General features: G+C 53.7%; 5 protein-coding genes across 5 annotated transcripts; 2 read left to right on the top strand and 3 right to left on the bottom strand.

Annotated features, from left to right (window-relative positions):
• Positions 1–2,288: 2,288 nt before the first annotated feature.
• On the bottom strand, positions 2,289–3,783 carry CTAM01_06630 (glycosyl hydrolase family 18; the record flags this gene model as incomplete). Its single annotated transcript, XM_060522657.1, has 3 exons — positions 2,289–3,078; positions 3,160–3,468; positions 3,560–3,783. Coding segments are annotated over 3 exons (1,323 nt in total), but the record flags the coding sequence as incomplete, so codon positions are not given.
• Positions 3,784–5,034: 1,251 nt separating this feature from the next.
• On the top strand, positions 5,035–6,386 carry CTAM01_06629 (WD repeat domain-containing protein jip5; the record flags this gene model as incomplete). Its single annotated transcript, XM_060522656.1, has 2 exons — positions 5,035–5,302; positions 5,392–6,386. The coding sequence occupies 2 exons, from the start codon at positions 5,035–5,037 to the stop codon at positions 6,384–6,386; spliced, it is 1,263 nt and encodes a 420-aa protein (XP_060382915.1).
• Positions 6,387–6,846: 460 nt separating this feature from the next.
• On the top strand, positions 6,847–8,001 carry CTAM01_06628 (iron-containing alcohol dehydrogenase; the record flags this gene model as incomplete). The annotated part of the gene is made up of 1 exon (XM_060522655.1): positions 6,847–8,001. One exon carries the CDS (start codon positions 6,847–6,849, stop codon positions 7,999–8,001), a length of 1,155 nt encoding a protein of 384 aa, XP_060382914.1.
• A 59-nt stretch (positions 8,002–8,060) lies between these two features.
• On the bottom strand, positions 8,061–9,369 carry CTAM01_06627 (inositol monophosphatase; the record flags this gene model as incomplete). Its single annotated transcript, XM_060522654.1, has 6 exons — positions 8,061–8,169; positions 8,217–8,342; positions 8,403–8,474; positions 8,537–8,980; positions 9,050–9,101; positions 9,192–9,369. The coding sequence occupies 6 exons, from the start codon at positions 9,367–9,369 to the stop codon at positions 8,061–8,063; spliced, it is 981 nt and encodes a 326-aa protein (XP_060382913.1).
• Positions 9,370–10,470: 1,101 nt separating this feature from the next.
• CTAM01_06626 (3-dehydroshikimate dehydratase) lies at positions 10,471–11,526 on the bottom strand (the record flags this gene model as incomplete). Its single annotated transcript, XM_060522653.1, has 1 exon — positions 10,471–11,526. The coding sequence occupies one exon, from the start codon at positions 11,524–11,526 to the stop codon at positions 10,471–10,473; it is 1,056 nt and encodes a 351-aa protein (XP_060382912.1).
• Positions 11,527–11,666: the final 140 nt, after the last annotated feature.

The raw sequence follows: 11,666 nt of genomic DNA, 5'->3' as shown, positions 1-11,666 counted from the left end.
TACAAGTAAGGTACTTACTGTACGCAGTGCCTTAGGTAACATTTCATCCAGTGGAGAACATGAAAATGTCCAAGACTCGGGCGTGCCATGTCATGTTCCAGTCACGTCAAAGTGTCTCTGCAATCTCCAGGAATGCGTCCAGACTTCCATCTCCCTACCTCACCCAAGGTATGTAGTGTATGTAAGCCGCACTTTGTACTTCCCCCATAGGTACCTACGGCTTGCTAGGTATATTCTGGACCGGAACGCCCTTGCCGACCCTCTGATGCCCGTTGATGTTTCCTCGCTTGACGTGATTCTACCTTGTCTTACGGTACTCTCTGGGTAGAAGAGGTCTTGTAAATAATACATGGAATCAAAAAGATACGGAAGAAAGAAGCTGCCCACTTGGGCATTTCCACGATGAACCATGGGGTTCCGTTCCCATTTAACTCCTACCTCAGGTATACATGTCTCGTCTGCACAGCTTCACACATTCCTACATTCCCCAGATCGACTCGGCTTGAGAGACATACGGTGAAACCATCCATCAAGTCTCAATCAAATCTTCCTGATGCTGTCCAAGCCCAGAGCAGCCACTGACAACCTCACGGTTGACCGCACCACTTCGCGACCCTGCATTCTGCAGTCTTTTGGCCCGTAATGCATGGATGACGGACCCGTGCATCATCAGGCACTACACCATGTACACACGCCCTTTCCGCACTCCCAACCAACTACCGGTGCTAGCCAAGCCTAAGAGATAAAATTTTTAAAAAAAGCATTCCCAGCGCATCCATCTGAGCTGCACAGGCACACAAACTCGAAGCTCGACGACCGCTCGAACCAAAGGTTAACTGCCGCCAGCCCTAATCGAGGCAGGCGCATACGAAGCCAACGCCGGCAAAGAGCGGGTCTCCCACCCCGGTCTCGGCTCCGGCACGAAGATATCCGTCACCCGCCTAGGACGGGATTTCTACTGCATGTACATAGACATTTCAAGGATTAGGTTCCAAGGGCCCAGAGTTGAGGTTGGGAAGAATTTGATCCCTGATGACGTGAGTCCACAAGCCTTCGTGTCCAACTTCCAACCAACCACCCATCCAGTGCCACACTGCAGTGCCAAAGGCCAACATCCTCTCTCTCTCTCAGACCGCCAGGTGCCTTCATCGCCCTCCGCTCTCACTCACCTCGCCTCGCCTCGCCTTCCACTTCAAGCTTCATTCAGCCCCTTGCCTCAGCCAACCCGTTACGGTCACTTACGCGTCCTCTTGCTCTCGCCCTCTCGCCCTCTCGTCTCTCAGTCTTGCCCTAGTCTCTTGTACAGCAACCACCAATCCTCGTCTTCCAAGCCTTTTGTGGTGGATCCTGTTGAACCCCATTAACCCTTGGACCCTGTCATTTCCTTCTTTCCACTTCCTCATCTCTATGTAGTGTATCCGCGCTCGAATCTCGTTCCCTGGCCTTGATACCTACTTCACTCCACGGACCATGAAATTCTCTACGGCTGAAGATTAACGACGGTGCCTCTTCTCCGGATTCGCAGCGACAATCATTCCACATGGCACAGCAGAACGCCATTACGTCGAGGCAAGTTTTTGTCCAAGACATGTGGATGAGACATGCATCTCATTAGTTCGCTGAGCAACCCTATTGCCCACTGGAGTCTAGAGCCAACTTACCAGCCCTCTGCGCGAATGCTGGTAGATGAAGCTAGTGTCGGGTCTGAGACACTACATACTTAGGTACCTAATTAGGTATCTAGGTTGAACACCAGCTTCAGAGATGCAAGTCCGCGTGCAAATTAGATACCTACCCACGACCTATATTTACACGTATCTACCTACACGACCTCCAGTCCTACGGAATCTGGATACAGTAGCTACAGACGCCATCATCCGCCTCGGCATCCACATGGCCAGCCAGCTTGTGAGCCTTACAACAAGGGAACTGTCAAGAGCGATAACCCATTTTATGCATACCGGACGCAGAGTACAGGCACAGCCGCAGAGAACCAAACTTGCCAGTCGCAGAGTCTTGAATCAACTGCAGTTTTATAGGGTCTTCACCACAGCGGGCAGGCGTAGGTCACCAATCGACGTCGTAATTTTCAACATTACCATCGTCGACCACACTCCAATAACCTCATACAAGCCCAGAATTATAGACCGAGATTCATCAGTCAGCGTCCTCAATTGACGTGCTATGGTGCACGATTGGCACTATGCGCAACCCAGCAGTGAGTCTGATTGTTCACATAACCACAAAAAAAAAAACGGTAAAGCTTCGCTAGCTCTATCAGGTGTCACCTACAGCTCATCAGCCTCGTGAGGGCCAGGCCCCCAAGGAAAGCTTCCTCTGCCCCTGCGCTCCGCCAGGCCTTTGTTGACCGCCTTGAGGTTGTTATACTCGGGGCCGTCTTCGCCCAGGCCCCAAGCGAATACGCCACCGAGTCTCTTTTCGTCGACAAGGGCGGGGAATTTGCGAAGGATCGCGTCGGGGGTATCGTATGTCCAGAACCGCTTCTCGGCCCTGTCACGGTAGTAGTAGCCTCCGCCCTCCTTGTCATACTTGCCCTCTTTTTGAGCTCTCTCGAAAGAAGCCCTTACATCTTCTTGGACCCCGTCGTTCCAGCTGAAGCCTCCTGTCTGGCCTAGATCTCCACCCGTAACGGGATCCTCCATAAGCGGTGTCGGGCACCCAACCTCCTTCCCCTCTGGACAATCCGTCGTCTTGAACCACTTGGTGTAAAAGGCAAAGCCGAGATTGATCTTGTGAGCCGGGACTCCTCTGGCCATGTAGTTGTCGACGGCAATTCTGGACAGTTCCATGCCTGTGTGGTGCTTGGTCACATTATCGCGGCGATTCATCATATCGTACGTCATGACATTGACAAAGTCGAGGCTGCGGACAATACGAGGGACCGTTTCCTTGGTGAAGGCAATCATGTCGCGCTCGAGACCCGGAGTCGCGGCCGAGATGAGCTTGCCCTTTGGAAGCTGTCTGCGGACCTCCTCAAGCAGCAAGGGATATGCCTCTATCTCCCACTTCTTTTCCTCGTTGGTGCTGTTCTTGACCTTGTAGTCCTCGCCATTGCCACTAGACTGGGTTTAGTAAATGTCTCTGCTGCGGCCCTTCGTAGTGACCGCAATTGTAGGTAGTCGGGTGATTGAAGCTCACCCGGGGTATTCCCAATCCATATCAATACCGTCTGCACCTGTTGCCTTGACCATGTCGGCAACATTCTGGGCCCACTTCCTCCGCGACTCCGGGGTGCGAGCGGCGGTGTCGAAGCCCTTGGTGTCGCTCCAACCGCCAATGGCGACCATGACTTTGGTGCCAGGCATGAACTGTGTGCGGACCTTGTCGACGGTGGTGAAGAGGGGCCACTCGGCCACGTCCTTATTGAAGGTATCCGAGTTCATGAAAGCCAGTTCCACGTGGGTGATGTGAGACACAAGCTCTCTAGAAGGGACGTTGGGGTGTTGGCTGTGGCTTGGGTTAGCGGTTCATATCCGTTTGCCTTAGCTACCTACCGAAGCCGCCATGTGATGAGCTTTAGCGGAAGCTATTCACTCACCCAGTGAGATACATGACGCATTTGAGATCTGATGCAGCCTTTCCGGCGGTCTCTTGGGCGGAGGTCATTGCGGCGGACTGCAGAAGTATGAGCAGACCGCCCAGAGCGGTGAACAGTAGCCTCATGTCTGTGCCGACGTGGTAAGGGAGGATGGCTTCGAGTTGTGGAAGCTCTCGCAGGGCGCGGGCATGAGCTTGGAGATGAAGAATGGGAGCGAGAGGTGCAAGAGGGCGTCGAGGTCAGGGAGAGACAGCCAGGAAACGGAAAGCAGACTTAAACAAAGGCAAAGACCAAAAGTAAAGGCGGGCGGTACAGAAGAGACCGGGAAGGAGAAACAACAGGTGAATCAGCTGCCGGGTGTCCGATGTTTCCTCAACTTCCTCTTTTCGCCGGGATCTTCTCGGTGCAGGAACCCCGCTGTGGCGGATGCGCCCCAAGGTACCTTACCTTTAGTAGGTACCTCAGTTTCCTACCTACCGGGCAATGGAAGGGAGGTACCTCACCTCAAGACGGTGCTCCCGTGGTGTTTGGCGGCATTGGCGCAACTGCTTGCCGGGGGGGGGGGGGGGACCCCGCAGCAATTAATCTTAAGGCAACGAGACGTTGTTTCCAAGGCGGACAGATACGAATATTCGGGAATATCTCAACCCAGTGCAAGGCACCTTGAAGACAATGGAACAGAATACGTTAGGTACTTACCTTAGGTAGGTAAGATAAGGTACATCCCAAAGAAAATGAGGGACTCGGTATTGATCATCCCAATGCCGGAAACCTCAAGCAAAGTAAGTGTTCTCAAAACCGAAAAGAGGTACAGCAATTGGAATACAATACGTGTCAACAATCCTCATTGTATCCGCGCCCGAGGTGTCTGCTCTAGGTCAATTGACAACTCTGCCGGTGGGACAATTTTGAAGTCGCCGGTTCACGCGGGGCAATGACCGACTACCCGGCTGGAGTGTTACAGCGAAGGAAACGTGACCATGGAGCTTAAATGTAACTTTGATGCAGAGGGACGAACCTGGAAAGCTCAAGTTAGGTGTTCCAAGTTCCCATCAATACAGTCCCTTGTTTGTGCGGAATCGGCAACATTCAACAAAGAGACATGAAACCGAACGCTCGGGTGTTCTGCGTTTTGTGGCTTCCAGACTTTGTACGGAGTACGGAGGACGGATACCTACAGTACATCCAAGTGCATGTCGACCAGGTCCTCCCCCGGCCCGTCCTTCACCTTGACCAGAAGCAGCCTAGTGCCGCATTTGCTCTTCGGTGAGAACTCTGGTGGGGTCCCCTAACTTTCGGTGAGTCCTTCACCTCGAAAAATTCATCCCGCCTGCGCGTGTCTAAGTCACTCAGCCTTCTTCCTGCTTTGACCTATAATCCGCCTCGACTTGTTTTTTTTCCCCACGGCCTCCTTCTCACATTGCTACAGCTGGTTTCTCCAACAGAGATTCTCCTGCTCAATTGATGCAGCAATCATGTTTGAGAACCTCTGCACCCTCCCCCTCTCCGCTGAGGTCTTCACCCAGGTCCTCCATCCTACCGAGCCGCTACTGACCGTTGGCTTGTCTACCGGCCATGTTGAAACCTTCCGCCTCCCTTCCTCGGGCGACAACGAATCTGAAGCATCCGATGACCCAGATACGAGTATAACATCGACCGGTCGGGGGGCCATCGATAGCGTCTGGCGTACAAGGCGTCACAAGGGAAGCTGTAGAGCCCTGGCCTACAGCCACGATGGTTCTGGTAAGTAGCTATGCTCCTAATGCGCTGCAGACATCACTGGACTCCCCTCCCGAAACCGTGGCTGACTTGTGTTTTTTTGGAATCGCTAGCCCTCTACTCCGCCGGTACCGATGGCTTGATCAAGCATTTCTCCCCCACGACTGGCAAGGTTATCTCCAAAGTCATCATTCCCTCCTCGAACAAGCAGATCGACGCTCCGACTCTCATGCACGTCCTGAGCCCTCAAAGCCTCCTTCTCGGCTGCGACTCCGGAGCAATGCACATCTTTGATCTGCGAGACGGCGTCCCCTCGGCTAAGCCTGCGCAGACACACTTCCCTCACTCCGACTACGTCTCTGCCATCGTCCCGCTGCCTCCATCCGCCGAGAGCACCTCTGGCTTCTCCAAGCAATGGGTGTCTATCGGCGGCACGACGCTCGCTGTGACAGATGTGCGCAGGGGTGTTCTTGTCCGCTCCGACGACCAAGAAGACGAGCTTCTATCTGCTGCCTACGTCCCCGGTCTCGGCCCCAAGAATAATAGAAACAACGGTATTGTCGCCGTCGGCTCCGGTTCCGGAGTAGTCACGGTCTGGGACAAGGGTGCATGGGATGATCAACAAGAGCGCATCATTGTTGACGGCGGAAAGAGCGGCGGCGAGAGTCTGGACGCACTGGCATTGGTTCCTGAAGAGCTCGGGCTGGGGAAGAAGCTTGTCGTCGGCCTCGGTGACGGAAGCCTCCGGGTGGTTGACTTGGTCACCAGGGAAGTCGACAAGTCCCTGAATCTCCGACACGATGACGTTGAAGGTGTCATCTCCGTTGCATTCGACTCTCAAAACCGCCTGATAACAGCCGGCGGTAAGACGGTGAAGGTGTGGGAGGAGCTGTCGGAGCTTCAGGGTGAGGCCGAAGGCAGTGACGAGGATAGCGAGAGCGGCGGCGATGACGATACCACTGGTAAGCGTCGAGCAGACAGTGACAGCGACGATGATAGCGACAGTGACGACGACTCAAAGCCGCGAAACAAGCGCCAGAACACGGGAGCCGATAAGCTTGGTCCCATGGGTGCACACGGCATTCTAGGCTTTGACGGTTTGGACTAGTTTGATATCTTCCATCTATTTAATGATACCCTCCAGTGCCAACTGTAGTAAAGGATGAGCCGCTAATGGAACACATTCAATTTTGTTGCCTCTTGACGAAGCCGTGACTTCCCCGAGAGGCATAGATCTCTCTGGACACCCAACCACCGAGAGTAGAAAAGGGCCGAGCATCTCCTTACGGCAGTGACGACTCAAACCGCAATGGCTGGAGGGCTTGGAGACGTTTGACGAGATAGTTCCGTCCTCCCTCCGGCCTATCTGTCGATTGCCGACCTTCAACGCCGGGCCCGGGACTTTGAGTGACCTCCGCAGCGGTCGGACCCCGCTCCCCGCCGATGACAAACAACTGACAGAATAAACGGCAAGCTTTCTGCATAAATGCGCTTAGGTCTTCCTTCCCAACCTTCACCAGGAATCGTTTCTCTAAACACAGGCACTGATTAAGTAGCCGCCGTATGCCATGGACGCTATTAATCCCTTCGTCTTTGGCATTACCACCCCCAAGGTCTTGTTCGGACTGGGCACTGTCAATGAATTACTCAGCGAACTCAAGTCCCGCAAACTTTCAAAACCTCTCATCATCTGCTCCCCGTCTCGGACTTCTCTGGCCAAAACGATTCAGGATAACTTGAGAGAAGGGGGATTCTCAGACGCTGATATCCTCGACACTGCCATTGTCCATAACCCGAGCGATATCATCGGTCCCGCGGTTGACCGAGCACAGGGCCGCGATGTTCTCGTATCAGTCGGAGGCGGCAGTGCCGTCGGTCTAGGGAAGGCAATCGCTCTTCGCACCAACATGCCCCAAGTGGCTATTCCGACAACCTACTCAGGCTCCGAGATGACACCCATCATTGGAGAGACAAAAGATGGCAAGAAGACGTCAACAACGGACCCCAAGATCTTACCCAAGGTAGTCATCTACGACGTCAGCCTGACCATGGATCTGCCGGTCAAAGTCAGCGGTCCGAGTGGTCTCAACGCCATGGCACACTCCTGTAGGCCACTTATACCAAGTGTCAACCTCAAGCTGGAACTGACGTATGATCCAGTGGAAGCATTGTACTCCCGCCAAGCTAGCCCGCTGACGGACCATTTTGCTCTAGAGTCCATCAGGGCACTGTCGAGCGCCCTACCCGTACTCGTGTCAGACCCTTTCTCGGTTGAGGCACGTACTTCGGCTCTGTACGGCGCATTCTTGGCTGGCTTGTTGGCAGCAGCAACCGGTATTGCCCTGCAGCATAAGCTGGCTCACGCGGCCGGCGGCACTCTGAACCTCCCTCACGCCGAGACACACTCCATCTTCCTGCCCCATAGTATGGCGTTCAACGCTCGCGCCTTTCCCGAGGCCACTATAACCAAGCTCTCCTCCGCACTTGCGCAGAGTACTGAGAACTCCACTGCGGGTATAGTAGCCGGTCTGAATCAGTTACTTCGAATATTGAATATACCCACGGGCCTCAAGGAGATTGGTATGCAGGAGAAAGACATTGATCGTGTTGCTGACGTTGCATCCGATGAGCCATACTGGAACCCCCGTCCTCTGGAGAAAGCTGCGATACGTGAAATCATCCGTAGAGCGTGGGCAGGGGAGCAGGCAAAGACTGATCTTTGAATCGGGTTAGATTGGATTCCTTCTATTTGTCTTCCTTTTGCTTCTGATATGTATATCGTCTACGCGCCGGGTCTGGAGTAGTCCAATGTTCTCACTCGCTTCCACGTCTCCCGCACCACTCTCTCCTGTGCCTGTCGTGCCGTCTCGGTCTCGGTCGATCCTGCGGGGCTGTGTAATGTCAGCAATGTCTAGTATCGTCCGAGGGCTCGACGAACCGAATGGCGAGGTACAGTCTGCCTCCGAGCTTCGCTTCCGGAACAACGCTCGTGTCTTCGGGAGGGTTGGCTATTGTCACGAGACCACCGGCCTCTTCGAGAATCGCAAAGCCCGCAGCAACGTCCCTAAAGCAGTGACATCAGTTTCCATGACTTGTGGAGTCTGTGATAGTCGGGTTAGCTCACCATTCCCAGCATCCGCCCTCCCACCAAATGTCGAATGATCCCATTGCTGTGTATGCCAGATCCAGGGTAGCACTATATCGTCAGCAAGCGCGTCCACCTAGGGCACTTCACGCAACAGACTTGATCGAACTCACCTTCCCAAGCTCCTCATGCCATGCACCATACCACCCTTACCACCTCGTCCCTTGCGCTCAGCAGCCATATTCATGAAGCTCTCGACCTTGCGGTGCATGTTGCCATCTGGGGTGTCTCGACGGTCCTTACCCCACTCACAGGAGAAGACGCAGCCGCTGGGCGCGTTGGCGGGCAGCGGGTTCAGAACAAGCGGCAGCCTCTGTGTCTCGTTCATCCATGCACCATGGCCCTTGAGCGACGAGAAAGTTTGGTTCAAGAAGGGGGCGTTGATGACGCCAATGACGGGCTTCCCCTTGATGGCGAAACCGATGGAGACGCAGAACATTGGGAATAGATGGGTGAAGTTAACGGTGCCATCGAGGGGATCGACGATCCACGTCGGCCGTTCGTCGACGAGGTAATCACGCGATGCGCCGGCCGAATATGTCTCTTCGCCGAGAAAGCTGCACCCTGATCAGTACCGGACTGTTCGAGACATTGCAAAGTCGAAGCTCAAGGGTGAGTCAACTCACTTGTGGGTGGGATACTTCTTTGCGACGGACGAGTGGATGAAAGCTTCGACTTCTAGCAGTGGGCAACCGTGCTGTCAGCAAGAGGCAAGTTGCCTCAACGAGCATTGGGCCATGGGCAAATGCAGAGTCAACGTAAACGGACCTGTGTCTGTCTTGGTCACCAAATCGACCGAGTTATCCTTTTCCGTGAATGCCTGCGTCTCTCCTCCGGATCCCCATCTTGACCTGGCTGCCGTCATGAGCATCTCTCCCGCCTCTTTGCCCAATTGGACGGCAAAGTCGTAGATTTCGCGGAGCTCGGCGTCGCTGATGTCGGCCATTTTGACGGTTTCTAGGATTTGTGCGATCTATGACTGGAAGGATTGGTTGAATAAGCTGTACGGGAAAGCTTCCTTACGAAGCAAGCATGTCAAACAACGAAAGAGTCAGAAAGAAGAAGAGTTGTGTGAAACTGCGAGAGAGAGAGAGCACGAGGCAACGAGACAAGCTGTCCGCAGTCGGCACCGGGTTCACCTAAGGTAAGGAAGGTAGCTGGCGTTATCAGAGCACCTGCTAAGCTGCAAATCGCCCCAGTGGTGACTCGACAGCTGGGCCGCCGCCAACCGAAGAGTGAGCCAGTGCGGAAGCACTGCGGGTGACGACCGGTGCTCTATCAGCGGGGCATCCCCGCATAGGACCCCGCCTAAAGAGTCCAAAATTGGTCCCCTTGGCCGCTATCCGGACGGAAATGGTACTTGAGGCCCATTACTAAAGCTGGTGGTAGATTTCAGAGAAAGGAGGGGCACACTCGAGTACGGATACTCACCGTGTCCTGTCTACAACATTGATGACTCAAGGTTTTCAAGATGAGTGAAGACGGAGTGAAACACAGAGATGGATGACCTGGGTCTTGTATGAAATAATGCGGTCATTGCCTTGCAGTCGCGTAAATGTCGGTGAAGCTCTCATGTAGGCGCATCCTAAGAAGTCAACGAATTGTGAAGTCAGAGACTCAGTCTACCTCAGATCTAGGCGCGAGATTCATTCAAGTTAGCTGACTTCTGATTCAGAGAGAAGAAATCAACACCATTCATCAAGCTCACATCAAGACGAAGACGAGCACATGACAGGACCCATTCGCCAGACACTTTGTATCAATACTGCGTGACAACTCTCTTGCAGTCTAAGGATTCAAATTTCAATTGATTATGACCACATCATAAGTAGGTTCACACACCACCCCTCGGCGAGTATTAGATCTCGGTAGCTTTTGAGGAAGATAGTTTGCAACATATCACGCACACGGATTCAAAACAGCAGAAGGCAATATCGATCTGAAGACATCGATAAGGTTATTGGTTTCATCAAAGGAAAAGAACCAGTAGTGTAAATACTATACAATCGCTATGCAAAATGTTCATTCTTCGTGCCGTCTTGTCCCCTCATAGTGACGCCGTGACCTGTGCTGATGGCTCTTCTACTCTCAGCTTCATGTCTCTCACGAGCTTAGACCAAGCGACAGCTCCCCTCTTTGCCAACTCCTCGGGCACACCGTGGTCTTCCTCTGACATCCTCCTGTTGAACAACTCAAAGCTAACCCAGCCCTCGAAACCGAGACCCTGGAAGATGGCGGCGCAGAGTTCCCGGACAGGAAGATACGCGCCTCTTGAATACTCGCCATAGAATAGGCGGCAGTTTCTTGACCAAGACATGCGGTGCGGCTGTTCGGCATTGTAGTAGGGGTGCGTTTCGCAGATAGGCTCAGCGAGGCGCTCAGCGTCGACGACCTGCACGTAAATAATCTTGGAGACATCGACAGTCGTGAGCAACCGCTGAATAGAGTCCTTGACAGCTTGCTCGGCATCAACCACCTTTCCGGAAGCTGCGGTGGGGTCCGCAAAGATGCGGCCAGCAATGTTGAATGTGTCGAGGCACATGCCAAAGTTGGGCCGGTCGACCCGTTGAATCACCTCCCAGCACGTCTCCCATACATCCACTCTCGTTCCCCAGGAGAGAGACTCATATGAGAACTGGATAGGGGGGTTGGACGCAGCACCAATGTCTGCCACTTCAGCCAGGTCGGCAATGTGAAGTTCAAGATCCTCAGAAACCTGCTCTGCGGGCAAGACGTTGCTGGGAATCTGGATCAAGTCTGTGCCGAGGACATGGGCAAGCTGGATCCAAACACGCAACTCCTCGATGCGGCGGGCGTGCTGCTCCCGGTCAATGAGCCCCTCGAAGTGTTGAAAGGGCTGAAGGCAGATAATCTCGATGTTGCGGACATTGCACATTCTCTTGACAATTCCAGCAGCAGCGAGCTGGTTGTCGATCAAGGCAGCACCGCCGGGCAACTGCTCGGCAACGTCCATGAGATCCTCGTGCCAAAGCTCAATGCCCTGGTACCCATACTTGGCGGCCATGTCCATCTTGTGCTCAAAGCTGTGGCCAGCCCAGCATCGGCCGAGCGACATTGTGCTGATTCCTAACCGGGAAGGCATTGTGATTGTGTGTGAGATGTGAGGTTGTTGACGATAGAATAGCAAGGGTATCTAGTGCGAATGAATGCGAATACAACACACAAACAATTCAACAACAAGGTGTTATGTGTCGTTCTGGTATTTGGGAGTAGCAAGAAGGA

This window comes from Colletotrichum tamarilloi, assembly GCF_030869305.1.
Source record: "Colletotrichum tamarilloi strain Tom-12 chromosome Unknown Scaffold_18.1, whole genome shotgun sequence".
Lineage (NCBI taxonomy): Eukaryota > Fungi > Ascomycota > Sordariomycetes > Glomerellales > Glomerellaceae > Colletotrichum > Colletotrichum tamarilloi.
The sequence above is the reverse complement of the archived record's forward strand: the minus strand, read 5'-3'. Positions and strand labels throughout refer to the sequence as shown.